The sequence below is a fragment of the Rattus rattus genome, chromosome 14 (genome assembly GCF_011064425.1).
Source record: "Rattus rattus isolate New Zealand chromosome 14, Rrattus_CSIRO_v1, whole genome shotgun sequence".
Lineage (NCBI taxonomy): Eukaryota > Metazoa > Chordata > Mammalia > Rodentia > Muridae > Rattus > Rattus rattus.
In genome coordinates, this window is record NC_046167.1 from 2,949,663 (window position 1) to 2,976,674 (window position 27,012).

A 27,012-nucleotide genomic window follows, 5' to 3' on the forward strand; every position below is an offset into this window, starting at 1 on the left:
AAGAACACAGAACAGTGAGAACACAGAACAGTAAGAACACAGAACAGTGAGAACACAGAACAGTGAGAACACAGAACAGTAAGAAGAACACAGAACAGTGAGAAGAACACAGAACAGGGAGAACACAGAATAGTACGAAAGGTGGTGTTGAGAGGGCAAGGTCTCACCTATCTAGAGCTCCAGAGTTTAGCCATGAAAATTCACAGAGAAGAAAATGCCTGAAAAACAAAACCAAAAAACAACAAACACCTCACAAAAACAACAAAAGAAAACAAACAGATCCTTAAGGCTGAAAAAAGGATTCAAGCAACAAGTTTTCCAGAACTCAGAGCTGCGCCACTGTGGTCTGAGGGAATGGAAGGAGGGGCTCTTTCAGGGGTTGGCACTGTCCATCTGGGGCAAGTTTTTAGGCAAGCAAGATAAAAAAAGTGAGCTCAGAAATCTGCTGCAGTTCTTTGTGTAAAGGGTGAGGTGTAGAGCTGGAGGTGGGGTGGGGACTGGAGGGTGGGGATGGGGACTGGTGGGGGTGTGATGGTGGGGTGTAGGGGGGTGGGATGGGGGGGGTGGGGGATGGTGGGGGCAGGGGATGGTGGGGGTGTCTGGGGGGATGGTGGGGTGTGGGATGGTGGGTGGGGGATGGTGGGGGTGCAGGGATGGTGGGGGTGTGGGGATGGTGGGATGGTGGGGGGTGGGGAGGTGGGGGTGGGGATGGTGGGGTGGGGATGGTGGGGGTGGGGGATGTGGGATGGGGATGATGGTGGGGATGTGGGGATGGGGGGGGTGCAGTGGTGGGGGGATGTGGGGATGGTGGGGGGATGGTGGGGATGGGGGATGGGGATGGGGGATGGGGGGTGTGGGGATGGGGGGGATGGGGGATGGGGATGGGGGGGTGGGGGTGTGGGGATGGTGGGGGGATGGTGGGGGTGGGGGATGGTGGGGGTGTGGGGATGGGGGGTGTGGGGATGGTGGGGATGGGGTGGGGATGGGGATGGGGGGGTGGGGATGGGATGGTGGGGAATGTGGGGATGGTGGGGTGTGGGGGGTGTGGGGATGGTGGGGTGGTGTGTGGGGATGGTGGGATGGTGTGGGGATGGTGGGGGGTGTGGGGATGGTGGGGGTGGGGATGGTGGGGTGGGGATGGGGGGGTGGGGATGGTGGGGGGTGGGGTGGGGGGATGGTGGGGGGGTGGGGATGGTGGGGTGTGGGGATGGTGGGGGTGTGGGGATGGTGGGAATGGGGGGTGTGGGGATGGTGGGGATGGTGGGGATGGGGATGGGGGTGTAGGGATGGTGGGGGGTGTGGGGATGGTGGGGGTGGGGATGGTGGGGGGGGATGGTGGGGGTGGGATGGGGGGTGGGGATGATGGGGTGGGGGGTGGGGGTGTAGGGATGGTGGGGGTGTGGGGATGGGGGGTGTGGGGATGGTGGGGGTGGGGGATGGTGGGGGTGGGGGATGGGGGGGTGTGGGGGTGCATGGTGGGGGGGTGTAGGGATGGTGGGGGTAGGGATGGTGGGGTTTAGGGATGGTGGGTGTAGGGATGGTGGGGGTGTATTCCTGTAGGGGGTGGGGCTGTAGGGGTGGTGAGGGTGGTTGTCAGATTCCTCACATGGAGCTCTGTCTGTCAAGCTGTGCCAGTGAAGCTACATTGTAGTGGGAACCCTAGGATATTGGCAATGACAGAAACATAGGATCCTCGGCTAGGTACTGAGTGGAGCTGGCTCAAAAGAGAGACTATGCATGCCACAGGCAATGTGTGCCACAGGCAATGCAGCTGGGAAGTTGCCCGGGCCATGTGGAGCCCAGATGATGCTGTTACAAACCCAGATGTCGGATGTGCAGTGCCGCTGTTCGCCTGCCTTGCTGTGTTTTGGTCCTACTTTTGAGGCCAATCTTTTATTTCTTTCTCTTTTTAAAAGAAAGAGTTTATGTTGAACTACACGTGTGTGTGTGTGTGTGTGTGTGTGTGTGTGTGTGTCTGTTGTTCATGTAAGTGCTGCATGAAGCATCTGCAAAGGGAAAAAGAGGATCTCCCTGGAGCTGCAGTTCCAGGCAGCTGTGAGCCTCCAGATGTGGGTGCTGGGAGCCAAACTGGGTGTTCTACAAGAACCTTCTATGCTCTTACCTGCTGAGCCATTGTTCTTCCTGCTGTGGTCCAATGTTTCCTTGCTGGGTTCACATTCCTCCTCTTTGTAATGGGGACATTTACTCTGGGCCATTGGGAGTTATTTATGTCACCAGGGTTCATAGTTAGAAGTCTGTCTAGCGACAGACCAGACTTTGAACTTTTGAAGAGTGTTGGAACTGTAACGCTACAAGGATTACTGACGTTAGACTGACTATATCTTGCATAATGAGATGGCCGTCCGCTGTGTGGGGCAGTGTTAGAATGTTATAGCTTGGATGTAAAATTTCTTTCACACACTCATGTGTTTGAACAGCTAACGACGTTGTGTTGGAGGACTGAGGAACCTTTGGGAGGTAGAGCCTCACTGGAAGAAGAAAGGATTCTCTGAAGGGTGATGACCAAGGTCTGTAATGCCTCTCCAGTTCTTTCTACACTGAGAGAAGGGGGGGTTTCAGCTGCATGCTCTCGGCACCGTGGAGTCCTCTGCCACCGTTCCTTTTCTGCCATAATGAACTGTATCCCCTCAAACCATGAGTTTAAGTTGCTTCTTTAAAGTATTTTATCACAGTGATGAGAAAAAATATTAATGCAAAGGCTTTGCACGAATTTCCTTTCTCTTCTCTAACTCTGCAGCTGGCATAAACACCCCAAGAGCAAACCGGAGCATCCACATCATACACACATCAAAGTATGTTTTTAACATGTCTTTCCATCAGAGACACACATCGGGATGTATCCTCATGGAGTCTATACAGAGTTACAGGCTGTGTTTGTCACTTTTCTGTCTCTGTGAGAAGATACATACGTAAGCAGTTTGTGGGGAGGAAATCTTTCTTTTGGCCTATGGTTGTAGGGGCCTATGGTTGCTGTGTCCTGTGGACACTGCACAGCATAGATGACTCACCTCAGACCTCTGGTAAGTAAAGACAGAAAGGTCCCAATGTCCCCTTCAAAGACACTCCAGCATGAATGTCCCTCCCATTAGTCCCCTAAACGTTCCATCAAGAACAATAGCATCCCACACTGGTGACCAGTCCTGAACATGTTGGCCTGTGGGGCTATTTCGAATCAAAATTACATCACAGACGAAGCCAAATATAATTCTTTCCTCAGCAGTTGGATCTCATATTCTAAAGTTTTAGAATGCATATATTCACTGGTGGTTCTTTAACAGAGGGTTGGATTCACGGTAATTCTCCGCCCTTCCAAATTAAGCAATCCATTACATATATGAGACAATATTTCAGAAGGTTGCATGGCAAGAGAATCCCTCTCTCCCCCTCTCCCTCTCCCCCCTCCCACCACCACAGGAGAGCCTAAACTTCAAGAGCCCTTGCTGATGCCTCCCAGTGTGTTATTTTGCATCTGACATTTTCATACACAACACTATTAAGTATCGCAACTTTATAAGGACCGTGAGTTGCTCAGCTTATTAAAGAACAAGGCAAGAGATGCCGCCTCTCTTTTCTTAGAAGAAACTCCAGAAGATTCAAACTTTTCAGTAATTGGAACTTCTAGAAAATGCAAGCGTGTGCTGGAAAGGATTCAAAAGCAGAAGAACAGCTGTTATGGTGGGTGATCTCCACTGAGACTCACCTCTTTATTCCCAGAGCATCTATCTAATCATCTGGAGACAGTGATAAGAACCTGCCCATCGGGGCCCTCACTTAATCCTGTCAAGCATGTGAACTTAACTCTTTTGAAAATACCAGAGAGCTGTTGGTGATCTCTCTACTGTGCTGAAGGACAAAGTTCGAGCAAATGGGTCATGGCTATGGGCCAAACCTTGTGTGCGTGCATGCATGTGCCTGTGCCTGTGCCTGTGCCTGTGCCTGTGCCTGTGCCTGTGCCTGTGCCTGTGCCTGTGCCTGTGCCTGTGCCTGTGCCTGTGCCTGTGCGTGCATGTGTGTGCGTGTGTGGTATGTAAGAGGCAGGCACAAGTAGAGAGGAAGGAAGGGCAAGTGGCGTATGAGGGGTGACCACGCTGATAATACTAACATAACCATAAAGATCCTGATCAATGAATCCGTTAGGGTGGCCTGTTCTTCCCGTGGAGGCACTGAATTTCAGGACAGACTCTAAAGACTTCGCATTAAGTGGCAGAGACAGGTCACAGCAGACTGCCGTATTTTAGGTTATGCCACCCCAGCAGGCCAGCACCCTGTACAATGGCCTGCTCAGCCCTGCATGTTTGACTCCATGTTAAAAAGAGGGGTACGAGAGAAAGCGTCTTTAGACTCTTGCTCCTGGCAGTGTGTATTTAATATGGCATTGCTCTTGGCCGTCCTAAGGATGGTGTTCAACCTTCTGAGACTCACCTCTCTGTGTGGAGGCATGGAGGTCTCTGTGTTCACAGGCAGGCACAGGGGGAGCCTGGGATGTCAGGCGCGCAGGGTCGTTCCTTCAGGGATGGAATATAAAACCTGTTTTCTGCCCAGAGAGTTGAAGCAGATGTGGTTCCTAGCCTGTGTAGTTTACTACCGTCTGTGTAGTGAGAGGCTTTCCAGCACCAACCCCTGCTCATCACCCTTCTCATAAACTTGTTTTTTGCAGTCAATCTATAGAACCCATCTTTAGAGAAGGTGTCGCATGAACTTTACAGAGAGTTTTGACATAGCCATGTCTGATCTGTATTTTGCTTACTTTGTCCCTCAAAGAAAATCAGACATGCGTTGTGAGTTCAGGATGGCGTTAACCATCTCAAGAGTAGGTTTTACCAGATTGTGCTGTTCTTAAATAAGCCTAAAATATAATAAACTCAAGATCAGACTCCTGAAGTTTGAACCAACACTGGCTAACTGAGCTATATTCTTGTCTCCTGAGACTTGTCTCTCCATGAAGAAATGCAGAGGTCCCTATATTTCTCTGTGAGAATGAGTAATATTAATGACTCAGCAGTCTACCAATGCTGTGTCTTTCTTACTCATCTGTGACAAAACACCCAACAAAAGCAAGCCGAGGAAGTTTATTTTGTCGTGAAGTTCCCGGGTATATAGTCCGTCATGGCAGATGAACAGGAGGAGGCTGATGCATAGTCCACAGTCAGACGCTAGAGTGATGGGTGCTGGGATTCTGCTCACTTCCCCCTTCTTACTCAGCTCACGAAGCAGTAACTGCACACATTTGGGTGACTTTCTGCCTTAATCCCGTCTAGATAATACCTTACAGACAGGTCCAGGTTGGCTTACATGATGATTGTAAAATCCATTATAGTTGGAAATTGACAATCAAGACCATCCATTATATGTTATAATCTCCCAATTTCTGATTTTAGAAGTTTAGGTCAAGAGCTCTCGGCCTGTGGGGTTGAGACCTTTTTGGGGAGCTGAACAAACCTTTTACAGGGATCACCTAAGACCATCTGCATATCAGATATTTACAATATGACTCATAACCAAAGCAAAATCACAGTTATGAAGTAGCAAGGAAGATAATTTTATGGTTGGGGTCACCACAACATGAGGAACTGTATTAAAAGGTCACAACATTAGGAAGACTGAGAACCACTGGTCTGGTGAAAATAGAAAACCAGCAGGTATCGAGTAGTAAGAATAAATGCTGAGTTTTAGTTTTGCTTATTTACCTGACTTTTGTTTGTGTTTCTCTGATTTGCAATGCCATCTACTCTTTTCTTTACATTCATATCCCTGTATTCAGGAACCATAAAGTAGAGAGGGCCCTTCTCCATGCCCTGCTCCTTTCATACACAGCACCACAAGATTATTTTCTATGGTTCTACTAACACTGGACCTATTGTTCTCCTGAAAACCAACTAGGACCAGTTCAGGAACTGTTTAACCTCCAATTGCTGGGTTGTAAGCAGTGTTATATTCCCCACTAACCCAAGAGACATCTGCAACTTTCAGGAGATACTGCTGAATGTCTAAACTAGAAGAATTAGTTGGCCAGACATGATGCTAACTAGTCTACAATACAGACAATATCCCATTACGAGGATGATAAAATCTCAAGCTGTCTACATTGCTAAAGTGGAGAGGCCCTGACTTGAAAGCAGACAAAATGCATGGAGTTTCCATGTCCAAGGACGCAATCTCGAAGTCTGTCCCCAGAGCACCCCAGAGCGGTGGTGCTGCCCACAGTGGACAGCTGTGCTGCCCTTTAGGCTTCAAATCATCGGAGGACGTGCCATGTGGAAGGAAAGTGGTTTCTGTGGTCAATGCCTCACTACCTCCTATATTCTTTCTATAGAAATGTATACTGGATTTTGGGAATTTTTAATTGTCTATTTTTTAACAATTTTTCATGATTTACTTTTGATATCAGTTTTCCTTTTTTTTCTCTTTTATAAGAAAAAATATAGAAGATTTGGGCAAAACTTTACATTTTTCCTGGAAACCTATGAGTGTTCAATTCTAAGTGAACACAGAACAACTTCTAGATGGTAACTTAGAGATCACTCTCAAATCTACGACAGTCAAACTTGTTACGTCACTTTTCCTATTATTTGGGTGCTAGGAATTTAATCTCAGACCTCAGACCTGCTAAGCATTCATTCTACTACCGAACTACATCCCCCCAAACATTATGTATGTTACTTTACACATTCTACATAGTTGATTAGACAACCAGATTTATGGCAGGAAGCGTGACTCATTTGTGAACTCAGAAACAAAAACCTGTTTTAAGAGTTGGAAAAACATGTTGAAAAAAACAATACATAAAGGTCACAGACAACTCAGACACTCCAAAAACTCAATCTACGATGTAACCCAAGGCCAGAGATGTAGCACCACAGAGCACCCACTTCACACAGACATGGCCCTGGGTTCAAGTCCCACAATGGAGAGAGAAAGAGGAGCTTGTCCTGACAATGTATATAAAAAATGATGGCTTAAAGACAGTGTGGTTTTTACAGCTTTCGAGGCTATCTACCTATACCACTTAAGCTTCACCAAAGTCTTCAGCTGCACGGGGAAGACTGACTCAGCCACATCTGACTTCTCTGCTCTCTTTAAAAGGTCTGAAGGTAGCTGGGCTGAGAAACCTAACAATGAAAAGCCAGCACCATCAGTCTTGGTGGCAGGAAGCCGGTGGAGAGTGGTCTGGTCTTAACATGTGAAAGAGATTTTTCTTGCCTCCCATTCTTTCAGATCACTTTAATTGAAAGCATATTGAAATGTTCTCGATTGTGTGACTTATATTAGTAGATTATTTTCTATTTGTGAGCTTGATAGGAACCAAAGGGAACTTTTTTTGAGCAGTCAGGAACTGACCATGTTGGCCTGAGAGTAGAGTTCAGAAAGATCCTGATGCCCCACCCCCCAAAAAATGTAAGGCAAAGTGCATGAAGGAAGCCATGGCCACGGTGATCAAATGGCCTCCTAAATGGCCTGGGGAAGCAGAAAGCAGCTTCAGCTTAGAAGCCAAGTCTGGGGTTTGCACTGTTTAGTTTTCGACAACTTGACCCAAACTAGAGTCATCTGGGAGAAGGGAAATGATTCCATCAGACTGGCCAGCAAACATGGCTGTGTGGCATTTCTTGATTGTTGATTGATGTGGGAGGGCCCAGCTCACTTCGAGCAGTGCGACCCCTGGGCAGGGGATCCTGATGACTGTCTAACCGAACCGTATGTGACTGTGGAGGGTTTGCAATGTTGCAGGTTCAGATCCTAATTACAGTTTAGCCATTCTCAGACTGCCACCTCTGTATGGGAACTCACATCCTGACTACAGATTAAAAAACCTACAGAATAAGTTAAGAAAGCCCCAATTTCCCACCAATTGAAAGGCCTGAGAGTCATCAGATAGCAACTCAGGCTTATAGCTGTAACCTCCTAATTAATGTTCCCACCAATGCACTTGGAAAGTGCCTTGATGAAGGCCGTTCTTTGTTCTGTTAGTATAAAACGCGGTTACACTGGAACATGGTATTTGGGATAGCCTAAATCTATATTGTTAGGCCAAGAACACTCAAATTTGGCTCTAGATAGATATAGATGATAGATAGATAGATAGATAGATAGATAGATAGATAGATAGATAGATAGATAGATAGATAGATAGATAGATAGATGATACATACAGAGAGAGAGAGAGAGAGAGAGAGAGAGAGAGAGAGAGAGAGAGAGAATGAATATGAATGAGATGCTTTTAAGAAGCCAAAGCTGGCACTCTCTTCATTTAACAGATGTAGCAAATAAAGCAAAGAAATTAAGAAATTTGCTCAAGGTCAGGTGATAGGAAATAGAGGCTGGTTTCAGAACTGAGTCTGAAACAGAAAACCATAATGTGGAGTAAAAGCCTGGGACAGAATGCCATAAACTTTTCATTGGTCTAGGTATAACTTTATACTAAAACCGCATTGTTTTAATGTAGCCTACAGAGGAGAATTAGTCACATATCAAACTGACTTTCCTTACTAGTTCCAATTACCAAGCTTTTACATGTAAGCTAGCAAACAGCCTTTACCTCCGAACCTCAAAACGCTTTCACAGTAAGACTTCACTTTTAAAACCCGTACAATTTACCACTTTCGTTAGTATGCCTCACTACATTTAGCAGTGCACATCAAAAGCCTTAAAATACTTATCTCCTAATTTAGACATTCTTGTCCTCTAGAAGCAGCTAAAATACACACATTTTATTACAAACATTCATTTATATGAATTTATAAAATTGAAACTTGAGAAACCTATGCAACACTTTATGTGGTGGTTGAAAGATGGCCCTAGCATTCTAGAAAGTGTCGATAATCTCTATCACAACATGGAAAAACATTCGTGTTTTCTTTTTACCTTTTGTGGAATGTGAAGCAGAGGCGATGGTACAGTACACTTTTAGTGACAATGTAAGGGCTAGAGTTAACCTGTAAGCCCCACTTGCCCAAGGACAGATAACTTCCCGGGATGCTGGGGGCTTCTGTTAATGTAAGATAACAAGTCAAGAGTTTCCGCTTCAGTTAGCAAGGTTGGTGGCCCCAACTGCGGCGGATGTGCTTGATCACCCGTAAGTGGGAGGTGTTTAGGCAGGAAATACGTCAGGATGTATGCTTGCCCCTGATTGGACGAAGGCAGAGAGTATGCAGCCTTGCGGGTTTGGCCTCTACAGGCTCCTGACTGACCAAACTCAGGACCATTTCTTTAGAAATCCCGGGAATGGACCTTGTCAGTGTTTAACTTCCTGGCCAGTATTTAATAAAACTTGCTTCAGTTGGACAATTGTGGACTGGGTCTTTTTCTTCAAAAATTTCAGGTTTAACAACAACTTTGTAAGATGAACTTTCCATAGTCAAAAAGCCTGAAGATATCAATCCTTGTTTTCGATGACTTTGAACTTCACCTCTTTTATTTTTATTTCTTTGGAGGGGGTTTAAGGGGATTGAATCTGGTGATATGTTTATAAAAAGATAAAGAGAGGTGTGATATGTTCTATGGTGAGGTATAGGGGGAGGGGGTGCCTCTGCCGGCCCATGCTGAGGCATCCCTTCCCTCTAATGGACCAGTCACAGGGTATGGTATAGAATAGAGTTTATTTAGGGCATAGGGAGGGGAGTCAAGAGGGTAGTAGAGGCAGTGAAAGACAGAGAGAGAGACAGAGACAGACAGAGAGATAAGAGAAAGAGGCAGAGAGAGAGACAGAGTAGAGAAGTAGAGGCCAGCCATGAGCACATGGAGAGAGGGGGAAGGAAATGGGGAGAGAGCAGGGGGCAAGCAGTTACTTTTATAGCAAGCCAGGCATACCTGGCTGTTGCCAGGTAACTGTGAGCCGGAGTTTAGACGAAATGCTAACAGTAGGCCATCAATTTTTTCGCATTGTACTATGAAAAACAGAAAACTACCTAACTTCCTTTTAAAGTTATAGACAGAATGTCTAGTTTGATCTCCTGCATGAGGTTAAACCTGCAAAGTCTCCCACAGCACCGACAAGGAATGGGTGTAGTTAACCTCCCTGGTTAGGAACACAAAGCCTTGGCATTTCATTCACCATCCATGGAACTATTAATGTATTTGTTGCCTTTGCTCCCATTGTCCTGGCTGAAAAACGGCTCTTTAGAAATAGCCGGGAGCTTGACATGCCCACACCCTGTGTGTTTTGTGCTACCACAGCTCAATTTTGCTTCCTGGTTCACGAGTTATTCTAAATGCTAGCAACGTTTGAAAACAATAGCTTTAACAAGTGACTGAGAGCCAAAAGGAAAAAAAACACATGGTTGGCTTTCAACTCTGCTGCTATTCAGAGGGCTCATAATGTCCACACCTGGGAAGTGGGGCAGGGAAACAAGATTCTGATGTTCGGGGACAAATAAAAAGATTTGGGACCAGAAACATGGCTCAGTGGTTAAAAGTACTGACTACTCTTCAGGTTATTCCCTGTACCCACAACTGACCTTTAACCACATTGCCAAGGGCATCCAATGCCTTCTGGTTACTGTAGGCCATGCACAGATGTGGTATAAAGACAGACATATATGCAGGCAAAAACCCACAGCCATGAGAGAAAAAAATTAAAAACTATTAAAAGATTCATGTCAACTTGAAATATGACACAAACTGCAAAGCTGAGGTCTTAGAGGAGTCAGGAGTCTAAGTCATAGTCTCTAAAGTTCCTGTGGCATATTCCTTAGACAAAAAACTATAATATATAGTTGGAAAAATGTTGATAATGCCTATTCATTTTTGTGTTTCTTTGATACCATGTCTAGTTTCTTACTTGGAGCTAACATTAAAACCATACATTTATGATGGTTTTATGAAGTCTGTTATGATGAGGTTTTTAAGAAGTTATTCTTTTCTTTCATCCGTTTTCATCCTTAAGTCACAACTATGAACCTCTCTCCTAAGCTTCTCCAACCTCAACTCTAAAACACAATCCAGAACCCAGTTTCTCCCGTCCTCTGGACCAGTGGCACATCAAGTCAGAGCTGAGGAGATATCCACACAGCTAAACAAAATAAACAGCTTGTTCTCAGCCCCATACACCATTAAATATCTTCTTAGGTTACTAGCCAAAGTTGTAGACGTTGGGAAGTTTGTTTGGTTTCCATGTGGCTTAGTTTGGATTGTTTGAATTAGACCTTAGCACTGGGGGGGGAGGGGGTAGCAATGGCTGAGGTACGGGTTAATTTTGCATATGCTGCCACCACACCATCAGATGCTAATACTCCGTTCATTCAAAACTACACCGCTGGTTCCGGTATAGAACTTTTGCGTCCAATCTGTTTTGTTTTATTCTGTGCTCAGTTCAGAGTTCTGTAGCCGTGATCTTCCAGCGACTGCTTTATGGTGGCCAAGACGGTTGAGATCAGCTGCCAAGACTTGGAATCTGGAGGAACACATGGACACAGTATTCTTTTTTTCCCCTGAAACGATCCAATTCCTCTTCCGGTTAGATGGGGAGATAGTCGGTGGATGACAGGAAGCCACCCAGGCTGTGGCCACCCATCTATCACACTGCTGGGGGAAGGCGGGCTTCCACAGACCCTCAGCAAGTTCTTCAACAGAAGGTTACTCACAAAGGAAGGTGCGATGCTATAAAAGCTCACCCCAGGCAGCCTCTGGCTTTAGTTCTGAGAACTGCTGTGTTCTTTACTCAAGGACTTCACATTGCAATCAGACCGCAGTGAGAGGCTGGAAAGATGGGTTTCTACGCTTATGAATGCAAATGCGGCTTTTAAGTTGATTTTTTTTTTCTACAGCTATGAGACAAGATTACCTCAGGGGTCACAAGGTTTTTACTTGGACGGGACTGTCTAGAGGTTTTGGGTGTTTTGGGTTTCATTTTTTTTGTAAAGTGTTCTGTTCAGCTTGATGGAAAAGCAAATACCGTCGTCATTATCACTGACCTTCCTCCACAGTGGCTTCGCTCCAGATTCTCGCCAGTAACTCTGACTAATCATCTGAGTCACCAAGTTTCGCATGTTTATGTATTTCAACACAATTCCCAGGCTAACAGGATTTTATTTATTTTCTTGTTTCGGGACTCGGAAAGAATCAAGCGTCCTTCTGAGTTTCCGATCCGCTGTCACTGGGTGACTGGTTGGACCTTAGGTGGGTAGATGAGACTGCTGCTTGGCTAACAAAGGACCAAGAGTCACCAAAATGTCAAAGGAATAGTAAGAACGTCCAGCTTGAAGGAGATCCGGTTACTGATAAATGCTGTGTTTGTACTGTGGTAGTGGAGAGGATTTAAAATGAGAAGAACATTCAGTGAAAACATGGTAGAGCAAATGCCTGGAAAATGAGGGCACTTACTGGTTATCAACATGGCGAAGATGTAGGTGATTCCCCTAGACTGCTCCCAGGTGTGGGCAGTTCCTGGCCAATCTCTTTCCCTCTGTCCCCCTTTCTATACTTTTCCGCCCCTGCTTCTAGGCCCCCCTTTCTATACTTTTCCGCCCCTGCTTCTAGGCCCTCGTGGCTCAGCTTCCATCGGTTTGCCTCTACTCCTTCTCCAGGCTCTCACGTTAGCATTTTGTCTAAGCCCCTCCCCCACAGTTACTTGGCAACAGTCAGGTATGCTCCGCCTCACAATTACCTGGCAATCGCCAAGGGAGCCTGACTCTCTACAAAAGGGGCTGCTTGCCCCCTCCTCTCTCTCTCTTGCTCCTCTCACTGTTCTTACTCTCCCTTTCTTGTTCCCCTGCTCTCTCCCCACTCCCTTTCTCCCTCCCTCTCCACGTGTTCATGGCCAGCCTCAACTTCACTCCTCTTCTCTTCTCTTCTCTTCTCTTCTCTTCTCTTCTCTTCTCTTCTCTTCTCTTTTCTTCTTCTTCTTCTTCTTCTTCTTCTTCTTCTTCTTCTTCTTCTTCTTCTTCTTCTTCTCCTCTCTCTCTCTCTCTCTCTCTCTCTCTCTCTCTCTCTCTCTCTCTTTGCTTCTACCACAGTCCTGACTCCCCTCCCCATGCCCTAAGTAAACTCTATTCTATACTATACCATCGTGTGGCTGGTCCCTCAGTGGGAAGGGAAGCCTCAGCATGGGCCCGACGAGGCACCCCCTTCCCCCACACCTGACTACACCTCCATAGAACATATCCCCTTCTCTTTATCTTTTTATAAGCACATCACTCATTCCTCTCCCTTACCCCCAATAAACCTCCTTTATACCAGATTTGTTGCATGGTGTGATTTCTCAGGGGACCACCGTGGCGTGAGCCCACCGGGTACTCCCCCAGATCTATTTTATACATTATAATAACAGATGTACATCTTTGTTCTTGTAGCTCCTCTGAAGAATTATTAGTGGACAGAATCATTAGGGGACTAACACCCCACTTACTAATAACCCATTATTAATTATAGTCTCATGTTTTCTGTATCTTTTGACATATCAGTCCCAGATTGTCTACAGACCATAGGTGTCCAAACCTTATGTCGATTCTTTACAAAGGTTTATTTATTTCCATTTTATGCGTATGAATGTTTGGCCTTCGTGTTTTTTTTTCTTTTTTTTTCGTGTGTTTACTCCACATGCCTGGTGCCAGTGGAGGTCAGAAGAGTCCATTTGCTCCCCTGGTACTGGATTTATGCATGGTTGTCAGCTGCCGTGTGGGTGCTGGGAACCAAATCCAAGTTCTCTGTAAGGGAAGCAAGTACTCTTAACCACTGAGCCATCTTTCCCCAGGCTCTTACATAAGTTTTAAAGAGTAATCCCTAGGGTCTGGAGAGACGGCCTAGTTGGTAAGAAGGCTTGCTGCTCAATCGTGAAGACTTGAGTTCAAATCCCTGCAGCCACATATAAAAAATAAAATATGTCAAAGTAACTGTGTATGGCTGTGCACACTTGAAACCTCGGTACTGCCTAGGGTGGAGCCAAGAAGTTCCTGGGGCTTCCTGGCTACCAGACCAGCTCCAGGCTCAATGGGAGATCTGTGGCAAAGGAATAAGGTTGAAGAATGACAGAGCAGGATACACGGTGCCCTGCTCTACCCTTCAGGTATGTGCGCACACACACAAACACACACACACACACACACACATCAATTTCCTATCAGTTTTCATATAATAATTGTATAAATCTTTCCTTTTATTCTTTTATTTTATACATGTTTAATTAAAATAGAATTACATCACTTATGCCCCTTCTGGTCCTCTTTTCAGCTACTCCTCAGTCCTTATTCCCTCTGAATTCATAGCCTCTTTTACCTTATTATTGTCACATACGTTTATATATATATTTACATATAATATATAAATATATATAAATAAACAAATATACAAATACAGCATTCTGAGTCCATTTTTGTTGTTTGAATGTATATGGTCTTAGGACTGACCACTTTGCATTGGATAACCAATCAAGGGGCTCATCCCTTAGAGAGAGACCATTGAATAACTAATCAGGGGGTTCATCCCAGGGAGAGGCCATTAGATAACCAATCAGGAGACTCATCCCAGGGAGAAGCAATGTCTCCTTTATTCAGCAATCAAAAACCTTTCTTTGTTCATGAATTGTTTTTTTCACGGCATCTCAAGCAGATAACGTTACGCTTTTTTGTAAACATTCTCAAAGGTTCTTCATGAATGTTTTCTCATGTTAACCTCATTATCACATGCAGTGCAAAAATGCCCACCCCTCCCCCCTTACAGAGGAGAGAATCGAAACATAACACATTTATCTTACTAGTTTAGACTCATGTGCTAAAGACATACAGGACATACTAGAATTGAAACTCCTATCCAAAACTATTTCAGAACCTTTATTACAGAAATTTAAAAATATACCTCTAAATCTTCCTACTGTAAGATTAATTCTAAAGCCTTGACAGAAACATTATGGCTCTAGTCATTGCAAGTATAATTTAATATTATATCACATTCATGTGATCCAGAGTTATCAATCATAGTCCAACAAATACAAAATATAACAGGAAAAATACAAGCTTATTATTTTAAAGTTTATTTATGATTCTTTATAAAATGTCCTACAGTGTTATATATATAGAATGTTTTAGAACGTGAATTTATAAGAGATTCTTGTCCTTCAAGCAAGCTAATTTTTTTCACTGAATTCATTGTTGTTTATGTCTATGGGATGGTCTAGAACATGAATTCATAAAAGTGTTGAGGCAGAAATCTCGGCTTGCATCTGGACAAACCACAACAAGCCAACATGGTTCCACGTGGAAAGGTTTAATGAGAGAAGAAGAGTAAAAAAGGGGAGGAGTAATGGCCGGCCATGAGCACTTGGAGGGGAGTGGGGAGGGGAATGGGGAGAGAAGGGACAAAGGGGAAGAGAGCAAGAGGACAAGAACAAGGAGCAAGAGAGCGAGGAGGGGACAAGCAGCCCCTTTTATAGCACCAGGCACAGCTGGCTGTTGCCAGGCAACTGTGGGGCGGAGCATACCTGGCTGTTGCCAGGTAACAGTGGGGAAGGAGCTTACACAGAATACCAACAAAAAGAGTCTTCTTGTCCTTCAAGCAAGCTATACTTTTTTCCAGAAATTCATTGTTGTTTATGTCTAAACGTATGGGCTTTTGAAAAAGGTCTACCTGCCATTTTTCAGCCAGCGAGCATCCTAAACGCACGCTGAGACGCGTGCCCTGCCCTGAAAAATATTTTAAAGTTCCCTGCCGCCATAATTCTTACTATGACTTCACAGGGAGACTTTTGTGGCTGAGTCTGACATTGAAGCAGTTGGATATTCGCGTGATGCATCTTCCAGCAGGGTTTGTGAACCACCCATAGCCCCACCTTAGGTCTGTACCGTAACCATCGGGAAAAGTGTGGCCACTGAACGGCATTAACATGTTTCCTGCACTCTAGAGTTCAGTTGTTACCATAACAACAGCACTTTTCAGTCCCTGGAGTTTCTTTTTAAGATTTATTTATGTCATTTCATTTCATGTACGAGTGCTTTGCCTACATGTATGCGACACCTGCCTGTCTTGTACCCACAGAGGTTAGAAGCGAGCATCAGATCCCCTGGAACTGGAGTTACCGTAGGTGGTTGTGAGCCACCACTTGAGTGCTGAGAGTTGAACCCCGGTCTTCTGTAAGAGAAGGAAGTACTCTTGATCACTGAGCCATCTCTCTCCAGACCAATTCCTGGAATTTTCAATAATATTGCTTATGAATATTGTCTGGGCCCGTTTTTTGAAGAAATGAAGTGGAAAACAGGTGAGAGGCAGTAGCTCTGACTGAAACTATTTACCTGTGTGCTAGAGAACATCACATTGATGCAGCCAGGCACCAAGCCCAGGGACTAATGTCAGGGAGCCCACACCTTGTACCCCTCTTCTTCCACAGTTCCGCTGCTTAAACATTAACAGCCAAAGTGCTGAGCATGGCTGGTCCACCAAAAATAAGTACAATATTATTACACAATTATTCCAATTCAGGGCAACATGTATTGATAGGTAACCTGTTCCCTTCAAAGCAACACACTCGGTATTCCTCTTGCCAATGTGTGCCAGAAAACGAATATCGAATAGATCTTTTTGGCATTTGATCTTAGCCAAAGAGTGAAGAAGCCATTGTGTTGAGGCGTGTGCGCGTGTACGTATGCGTGTATGTGTGTGTTGCTGTGTTTACAACCCCCGTGGCCTTTCACATCCTAGGCAAATGCTCTATCATTGAGCTATACTCTATCCTAGCAAACATCTTTTGGAGGAGACAGTCAAGAGAACTATACCCATGTATACCCTTTATTAAACCCAAAGTGGGCCGTGGGCAGGCTCTGGCAAGATGAGGGAGACCAAGGACTATAAACAGAAAGCAGGACCTTAGAGGAAAGAACAAAGGACCAGGTCGCTGGGCTAGAAGAAACCTGGGATTAGGGGTTGGTTTAACAACAGATTCATAAAACAAGGCTTTCTAATCAGAGCAGAGCAATTGCCTTTAGCTACAACCTGGGACAATTAGAGTCAAATGGTAAATCAGATACAGTATTTTGTAAAAAAGTCCCTGCCCTAGGCTCATCGGATCACCAGGATTTGGTCGGAGGAAATGCCGGCTCGTGGCGCTTTCCAACTCCTGGCAGGGCGCCAAGATCTGAAGTCCTCCGGGATACTCCGGCCCACTTCCAACGCCCAGGACGCGCGACACTGCCTCTCTTTAATGCATTGACTGGGGACAAATGTGCATTTAAAATCTGGCAGGGAGGAGTCTTGGAAATTGCTGGCCTGGGGGCTGCAGCGATGGGCTTTGAGAAGGAAAATAACAAGGGACGTCTTTCTCTCCTGAACGAATCGCAGGCCTGACCCATATCCCCGCGGGGTGCGGAGCCGGCAAAGGGGCAGGCGGGGGGCCGCCAGGGACGCTCCCCGGAGCGCGCTCAGGTGCATCAGGCGCTGCTCCACAGCTGCTCCCGCGCCGCCCCGGGAATGGGCCTCGACTGTAGCCCCAGCTTTCCCGCCCGCAGGCTGGGGGCGGGGCAGCCCCAGTCACATCTCCCCCCCGCCCCCACATCCTCCGGGCGCTGTCCGTCCGGCGTTCCCCGCGAGAGACATGGCCGGGAGCAGTGAGAAGGCGCCAGACTCCGGGCGAGGCGTCGTGGTAAATGCGAACTCCGGATTCCCGGCTCCCTTAGCTCGCTCCCCTCCCCTCTCCTCCCTTCGGGGCACCCCTCCACTCCCGGCCCCCAACCCTTTAGCTGACAAGCGTTCGGGAGAGAACCGGCCAAGGCTTTGTTCCTCCTCCGGGCGGAGATCGCTGGTTTTCTCGCATCCAGGCCTCCCCTCTCCACCCGGTCTGACGAAACTCCTACTAAAATCACTCCTTCATCCAGAGTTCCCAATAACTCCTCCCTTCCCACCCTCCCCGCGGGTTCCTGGCCTGGAAGCCAGCCTCCTACCGGGTCCCCACTTCTGCTATCCACAAGGACTCTAGCCTGCCAGCCGGGGTTTAGGAAGGTCCCCAGCATGCAGCTCTAGTGGCCTTCCTTTTAGCACTGCCTCCTCACTTCAGTGAGTTTTGAGTTTTGTTTTCAAAACGGCCACTGAGAACTCACTCTTCAGGGCAGCCAAGGTGCAAAGTAGCGCAAGTGAATGCAATCGGAACTCTGAATCTGGGGCGCGGCTCGGCGAAGCCAGCAGCTAGAGTGTCCTATGCCTTGTCTGTGTCTGAAGACAAACTTGATGTGTGAAAAACCCAGTAGTGTGTCAGGATGGAAGTGGGGCCAGATCCAAACCTCTTCAATTTCAGGGATCGTTCATTCAGGTGTCAACCCGAGGGTACCCAGCTCCCACAATATTGAAATTAAACTCTAGCGGATGGTAGTTGTGAGTCCAGGATGGGGTGAAAACGTGTGAAGGTGGTGGGCGGGGCTGATTTGCCATTAAGGTCCTCTTTCCAGAGCTCAGCGCGTAATTCGCAGCTAATCTGTTTATGGAAATGAATGGATTGAATTAGAATGAGTGGGTTGGGAAGGAAACACCTCTCAGTTAAATAGAACTGTTCAGGTTGAAAGGTGGGGCTCAGCTCTCAATTAAACTGCAGGACCTTCCTTCCCTCAAGGAGGAATGCCTTTTGTCTGCTGTGCCAGGTTCTGCTCCTACACCTGGTAACCAGATAAACTCTTCTTCCTGGAACTTGCATTCTGGGAAGGGGCACAGGCAAGCCCTGTGAAAACACAGTCTGGATAGTTCAGCCAGCCATTCCTGGAAAGGGGAGGGGAGCAGTGTCTTTACCCATATGATCAAAGAGTCTGCACTGACATTTCACCCAAGATCAGAAACAGAAACGGAAGGTAAACCATGTGAGGACCCATGGCACCGAGACACATGTCAAGGGCAGAGAGAGGATCACAGTTTCTGATTTGTGCTTTTACAATAAAAACAATCCAGTCGCTGTGGGTATGATAGACCCGGTGGGAGGGGGATGAAAATATGAAAGAGGGGGGTTGGGGATTTAGCTCAGTGGTAGAGGCCCTGGGTTCGGTCCTCAGCTCCAGAAAAAAAAAAAAAAAAAAAAAGAAAGAAAGAAAGGAAGTCATTAAGCTAACTGCCTCCCAAATGACATCTTTAAGGTTCGCAATCTGAAAGTCATACTTGAAATGACTCCAGAATGTACTAAGGTAGATTTGGAAAACCATTGTCAGGTTAGTTTCGGGGATAAATGAAGAATGGAATAAAATAAAATGGAAGAAATAAAGTCAACTGTTAAGAACAAATGCCCGGAACGCCCCCAGATGTGAGAGGCACATGGTGGACACAAAGCCCACCAGGAATGAAGCGCTGGATGGGAGAAAGCAAGCAGGAGAGGAGTCGATGTCTAGGGAACAGTTTGACGGAAGTGGACTAGCCAGGGTCATGAGATCGTCAAGTGTCTGATGTTGCCGGAAGAGCAAGTCGGATGGGGACGACCAGAGGCCATTAGTGAGGAGCACCTTTCAAATAGCCACCTATTTGACAGTACTCGGCAATGTGGAACGCCTTTCAAATTGCGAAATCTAGAGTGTACCACAGATGCTAGATGCTTCCAAAGTAGAGTGGCACAATCCAGCTAGAGGTGTAGCTCACAAAAAATCCATCCCCATCACCACAGAGTATTAAAAATCAAAAGGAGATAAATCTAGATGTACTCATAGAATGCTTAGATTACTAAAGTCTAAAAGGCCTAAAATGAGAAAAACTGTAAACACAATATTCCTATCTATTTGTGTCTACAGAGGCCTTGTGAAGGACCCATGGGCATAGCAAGAGGAGAGAAGAAGCTAGAGTGAGGCTTGGGCACTGTGAGTAGTTGCTGAACTGCCCAAGTGCCCCCTAAGGTTGACGATAAGGGTGTATGACAGAAACACCCTTCACATATATTAATTTCTCCAATAAGACTTAGTAAAATTCGAAAGAAATTCAGGTGCTGAAGAAAGGAAAGGGTTAGGAAAGCCAGAGGCGAGAAGGATGTAGGCAAAATAGCCAGCCCTTAAGGGTAGGGTAAAACAAAAATCAAAAAGGAAGTTATAACAATAAACAGACCTTGTAACTCCAGAGGTAGGGCTACCCCGGAAGACTGGTGGGTTGATGGGAACGTGCGTGTTGCTGGTGTAGAATTAGGATTAAATAACTGAGTAAGGCAATGGAAGGAGCTACAAAATGGAATAGTTAGAAAGGTCAGGAAGGCAGTCTTCAGACTCTCAGCTTAGAGTAACGCACCCAACGTGTTACCAATGATTAGGAAGGAAAATCAGGGTCGGGAGAGCTGTGATGCTAAAGACGGTGAGAGGAATGAAGCCGAGTGATTTAATCATGATGTAAGTACAGTTTGTGTGAGAAAAGGGACTATTGAGAAACTGGGAGAGAGCAAGACGTAAGGATAGGGACCATGAGCTCACAGCAAACGGGCACGCTGACACCGAGTTCCCAAAAGTCAGGCCATCTTAACAGTCATCTGTGGAGAGAGAAGGGAACCACAAGCCTTTGTCACATGCTGCTGACGTGTTGGCAATCCTCAGATTCTAGAAGAAAGGGAGGCAAGATTGTGTACCCACTGTTGAGCCTGCCATTTTCTAATGGTGAGTTCCAAACTCAAGATCATACAGATGAACCCAGTTGCTCAAATAGGAGGATAAGTAAGAGGAGGAAGAAGCCTGCAGAAGAGGAAGGCACTGTGAAGGAAGTGTTTGTGGTCTGTTGAGCTTTGTCCTTGCTTTAGCAGAAGAACCTGGGCCTTCCTTGAACCCTTGTATCCTTGTATTGTTAGAACAGTGTTGGGCTCTGGACCTGGGCCTGCTGATGTTGCTTCTGGGGTTCTGTGCTGAAGGAAGGACAGCCATAGGCATGAAAACCAATGACAATCGTCTGTAGGGAAGGTAGGACTAGGTGCATGGCCCTTGGAGCAGGACAAGGAGGCTTGAGCTCTGCCCACATGTTTCTGACTGTTTTTTGCCCTGGGGAGAAATATCAAAAGAAAAACAATTAGAAAGTGGTCAACATAGCTTTAAATGTGACCAAGACAGTCAATGCGTTCTGGATTTGGATGTGATATAAAATGACTCCGTTACTGTGTTTGCCGCCTCTCCAGCTTGGAGATGTTTTTTGCCTCTTCAAACAGAGAAATGATTATGAATAAAGTTAGAGCAAGTTATGTGTGATCTTAAAACTATTTAAGATTCTTTGCTTTTTCTTTTTTGTTTTAACGTTAGTTTAGCCACTACCTAAAGTTCAGAGGCGCCCTGCAGCTCTGCACCCCTCCAGGGTTAGACTTACACACACACACACACACACACACACACACACACACACACACACACACACACGCCATTTGTGTGCAAAGTCAGCAAAACAGACTTGGAGTCTCATCTCCTATTGTCTTTTGTCTCTGCAGCGAAAACACCATTTCAGATTAACTAGAAATAATGGCCACGTGTGATCATGAGAACAGTTCTAGACACGTGCATTCCTGCTGGATTAAAATTTACTGCTTGACCTAGAGTAGTAAAACTTTGGCAAACAGCACTAAGGTTTTCCTCTAACCGAGTTACAATGTATTTATATAAATGATTATGTGACTTATGTAGACAATGGGTGCTTCAGTATAGTTACACTGCATAGCACTACAGACTACATACAGGGAGTCTTACATTCATTATCTGTCTTATTTAACATTTTCAGTAGCCATGTGAGACAGGCCTTGACTTTGTTTTAGAGACAGTAATATGTCCCAGGTCCCATAGCTAGCAGACTTGCCCGAGAGGAGTCAGACTTTGACATCCACATTGCTCATGTTGCTCTGGGCTACTGTCTGCTCTGACTGTTTTCACGTATAGGTGTGTTTCCTAATTTTCCTATCATCTTTTCTTTTTCTTTGGCATTTGTGTGTGTGTGTGTGTGTGTGTGTTTATGTGTATATATATATATGTATGTGTGTCTATAAGTATGTATGTCTGTATGTATATATTTGTGCGTGTATATATGGGTATGTGTATAGTATATATGTATGAGTGCATATGTGTGTATATGTATTTATGTGTGTATATGTGTGTATGTATTTGAGTATTGTGTATATATGTGTATGTATATGTATGTATATGTGTATATGCATGTATGTGCATGTATATGTGTATTTGTGTGTTTGCATACATGTGTGTATATGTATGTATATGTATGTGTATGTATATGTGAATATAATGTGAATATATGTATGTGTGTGTTGTGCATTTGTTCAGTATTTGTTATGCATTAGTCTTCGAAATCTATTTGATGTCATTCACTCCATAGGTTTTATTTTATCTTATTTAAAGAAAGTGGAATCAGGGCTGGGCACGGTGACACACACCTTTAATCCCAGCACTCAGGAGACAGAGGCAGAAGCAGATGGAGCTCTGTGAATTAAAACCTCAGCCTGGTCTGCATAGCTAGCTGCAAGCTAGTCCTGGCTGCACAGTGAGATCCTGTCTCAAAAACTAAAGAAAAACAAAAGGGGAGGAAGAAAACTACAGTCTCCCAATCTCGTGGCGGTAAAAATGAGAGAGTGGAACACGACCTTGACATGCAGCGTAGTCTCTCTGATTCAGAGCAAAGAGCTGTAAGGATTTTCATGGAGTGAGGAACAAGCTCAGGAGACCACTAATTACCAGCACTGTGAGTGAATGAGCTCCAGGAATGAAGTGGGTGCCATTGTGTGGTTCAGAAGGAAAGCCAGAGAAGTGCTTGGCTGATCTCCCTGGGCAGTCTTGACTGGGCCATCACAGAGGCTGAATGTCATTCAGGTACAGCTGTGAGGCCACTGACAGCCACTCTGGTTACAGCAGGCTCCTGGAATTTACAGGGTGGAACCAGAGTTGCTCCATACAAGTTCACCCGTCACACCAGCCGGCTTGCTGGTGGCGGTGCAACAAATAGGACACTTTTTGACTATGCAGATGGTGCATAGTCCTTGGCCAGTGGGATGGCTATGAATTTCCAGAGCTTTGAACAGTAGCCATCTCTATCACAAGTTGACAAATTGAGGTTGGAGTTCGGAGGTAATGACTATCTCATTTATTTGATTGTTGAACATCTTTTTGGTACTTACCAGATCTCAAGTCAGTGGTCTGGGCATGAAGGATTGAACAGAAAGTAAAATAAGATGTCTGCCAGAAGTAGCTCACATTCCAGTGGGAAAAGACAAGTCAGAACAGACAGACAGAAACACCCACACCCGCACACACCCTCGCTTATACACACACTCTTATACAACATGCACATATTCATATATGCATATATATACACTCACACATGCATACACTCATACACACACACACATCTAGTAGTAATACACACTATGAAGGAAAGTGAAATCAGATATGAAGGATACATCAATGGGATGGGGAGGAAGGAGAGTGCTGGTTTATATTTGTAGTCAGAGAGGCCTCTCTGTAAAGGTGACATTGAATGAAGACTGGGGGAAAAGAATACACATGCCCTGTGCTCATTTTCTGGAAGAGTCTTACAGGCTAAAGAAATATCAAAACACTAAACCATTGTGAGCCGATTCAGTCATCCAGGAGAAAAAATGGCTAGAGCAGAGTGAAGGAGAAAGTACCAGACACTCAAGAGGGGATTCTTGTGGGCCTTGGTGAGGACTCTAGGTTGTCTTCAACATAGAAACCCTTGGGAACGTTTGAGCAAGAAACTGTCATGACGAGAAGTGCACTCCTCGAAAGTCACTATAGCCGCCATGTTGGGAGAAGCGAGGCCAGCTTCGGCCATTTCTGCTGTAGTTCAGGGTGAAATGAGGGCAGGAGAGACCCAGATCGGGAGTAGGGAGGGAGCAATGGAAGTTGCTAGGGTGTGGTTCTGCTCACATTGTGAGGGAATTGGGATGGGGATGATCTACGGATTGGTACACAGATTAAAGGAAGGAACAAAGCCAATGCCGAAGTTTTAGTCTGAAGAAACAGCAGAAAGTGCTGCTTTTTCCTGAGATAGGGAAGGGTTAAATTTGGGAAGAAATAATATGAGTTTGGTCTGGCTAGAGAACAAAATTAGAACGAGAGTGGCTTTGGCTCTACCTTGAAAGCCTCTTTCTAAATCCGGAGCCCTTCTTGCAGAGGAGGATGGAAGTGGGGTGGGGAATGTCTTGTATAAGATGGATTGGCTGGGAACGGACCCTAAACCGAAACCAAACAGCTGAGACAGAGTGAAAGGGAGGTGTGGAAGGGTTCCCAAAGAACAAAGGTGAAGCCTTTGCTGAGCCAGAGCTGCAGGGAACCCCAGGGGAATAGGCAAGAGGATGACAACGTGAGAGAAGTCAGCCAGCGAGGCTTCCAGGAAGAAGTGGGATTGACCTGGCCTTCCAAGAGGGAGGTGAACTTTGGCGTAGAGACAGGGGGAGTAGAAACAAGGGCAGTGTGTAAGGCAGATGAAGTGAGTCGGAGCCAGGAAGAATTAGGTGTCCTAGAAATCCCCGAAACAAAATACAGGCTATGGCCATTGCTCTTGGCTGGCCACCAGGACCCATTGCTGAGAAGATCACACAGTTTGATCATAAGACGTGGAAAAGTCAAGCTGGGATTAACTGAGACGCTTCCTTCCTGGAAGACCCTATGCCCGGTGAGCTAGAATGATTGGCATGGCTGAGACACCCATGGGTCCCCTAGTGGACTGAATGTTATAAATAAGGGCAACCACGGACCCTGATTGGATTTGAGACCTGCACCACAGAAACCCATGCCGGGTACTACAAATATGGCCCAAAACCTATGGTTGGGGAGCTCGGAGGGCACAGTAGTGAAACTTTACAATTATTTTCCTAAATTGGCATTGTATCAAACTGCTCTGTAAATTCCTATCTCTCTACCCATAGATTAGTGTGGCTCTCCATAGATTAGTGTGGCTCTCCAACCTCATCAAGGAAGTTTTTTGAGCACTGGATGGCCCATTAATGCAGAGATTCCCAAAGGACGGGAAACAAGTACCTGCTCATCCATAAAAGGACATCTGTATCACACCCTCCCCCTAAGGCTCAGGAACCATCTCGGAAGAGAGAGCAGGAAGATTATAAGGGTCAGAGGTCAGGGAGGACCACTGTAGTCATAAATTCGCCATGTCTGCAGTCGCCTGCACAAGACCTGTACAAGATCAAGCCAATCGGCATTTTAGCTTGGAGAAGAAGGGCTCCATAAGCACCGGCCTTAGTGACCACCAATGGCTTCTAGGGGGTGGGGGAGACAGGACTCAGTTTTTTCTAAGGGTATGGCATCTGATAGATCTGATGCTCCATTGCATGACGGGCCAACACCATTTGTGTGTAGGAGTAACAGAAATTGGACTCAATGGGAATTTTAGAAAAAAATGAAGGACACGGAATTGGAATTGGTGCTAGATAGTCAATCTGAGAGAAGAGAGGAGGAGTTGGGATAAATATGATCAAAATACATTGCATGCATGGACAAAACGTTGGAGATTGGTTCGAATACTTTGATTCAATTGGGAATCTGCATGTTCAAATGCTAAAGGTCCTTGTCCCCAGTTGGTTTTTGATCAATAAAGATGCCAGTGGCTAATGGCTGGTCAAAAGGAGACAGGGCAGGACCTTCAGATTTGTGCAGTCTAGGAACTGGAAAAAAGGACACAGAGTTGCCATGACTTAGGAGAGAAGGATGGGACAGGAGTTTCAGGAAAGAAAGCCAACCAGCTCTGTGAGATTTCAGGTAGGTAGCCACTGGCTACTTCACTGATTGGGCCTAGGGTAGCAGGAAGAGGATTAGATGTGTCCAGCATTTGGGGTAACCAAGGCACTTTAAAATTCACCGTGTGTGTGTGTGTGAAATGTTCACATACTTAAAATTACATGTATGCACATACACATACGGAATCATGTCTACACTAGAAAGCAGCCTGACAGCAGGAGCTAGACGTATAAATGATCAGAAAATAAAGCTGGTTCTGTATTATAAAAGCCCTCTGTGGCTCAAAGCTGGACACAGTAGTCAGGAAGGTGTGGGGAAATGACCACATAACAAGAGCTGACGTAGCTACAGAAACGCTTCCATGGATAACATTTCCACTACTGCATCCTCATTGTCTATGTGAAGGAAAAGCAACTTCTACCGTCATTTTCTTCCACATCTTGTTCTTATTCTAACCAGAAAACTTGTCTCCAAACCTTAAGCCAGAGCAAGGCTGGCTGGCTGGCTTGCTAGCAGTCTATATTCTGTGAACGGGCCCATTTTCCTGGGCCACCATATCCTAAGACTTGCTGGAGTTCCTTTCAAAGAACATCCTTTTCATATTTGCTGCACTGGCAAGGGTACCCAGAAGTGTGGGTCTATTGTAATCCCAGGATATAATTTTCACGGGTAAACCTTCTAAGGAAGATGAGGCATTTATGGTGAATAGCAATTCAGAATACATCATAATAGTGTACACTATACTATTATATATGTGTGCAATGTAGTCATAATATTTTTATTATTCCATACACAGTATACACTCCCTACACTTACATGCTTTTTTATAGTGCCAGAGACTGAGCTCAGGGCTTCGGGCATGCTGGACACTCATTATTGAGCCGCACCTATGTAGTGCTTACATAAACACGATAGCCTATCAGGTTAGGTAGAGCTGGTGAGCTTAGGGGCTAGAGAGGAAGTGGCTGGGTAGTGCCGTGCCCTGACTGCTCCTGCAGAGGGTCCAGGTCAGTTCCCAGCACCAATATCAAATGGTTAACAATTACCTGTAATTCCATTTCCAGGGAATCCAGTGCTCTCTGGCCTTTGAGGGTATCTGCATGCATAGAATACACATAAACTCATGAAGGTATACATACAAATAAACAGAGATAAAAGATCACTAAAAAAAAAAAGACAACAACGGGTTGCACTTTTATCGTATGATGGTTCAGAGTAGCGTATATTGTTGATTTGATATGCACTTGTTTTATCAGGTTGCATAAACAATAACCTTGCTCTACTAAGCTTATCATAACTTGAAGGGATACGTTAACTTACCAAGATGTATACATCTAATCTCTGTGTCCAACGTTATCCTGTTTCCAAATGACAACTT

General features: G+C 45.5%; 1 protein-coding gene across 3 annotated transcripts in view; it reads left to right on the top strand.

Annotated features, from left to right (window-relative positions):
* Positions 1 to 17,492: 17,492 nt before the first annotated feature.
* Prtfdc1 (phosphoribosyl transferase domain containing 1) overlaps positions 17,493 to 27,012 on the top strand; it is a 95,745-nt gene continuing 86,225 nt past the window's right edge. For all 3 annotated transcript variants that reach the window (XM_032884530.1, XM_032884532.1, XM_032884531.1), the window contains exon 1: positions 17,493 to 17,578. In XM_032884530.1, the coding sequence (XP_032740421.1) occupies positions 17,531 to 17,578 (48 nt within the window). In that variant the 5' untranslated portion in view covers positions 17,493 to 17,530. The remainder of the gene's footprint in view (positions 17,579 to 27,012) is intronic.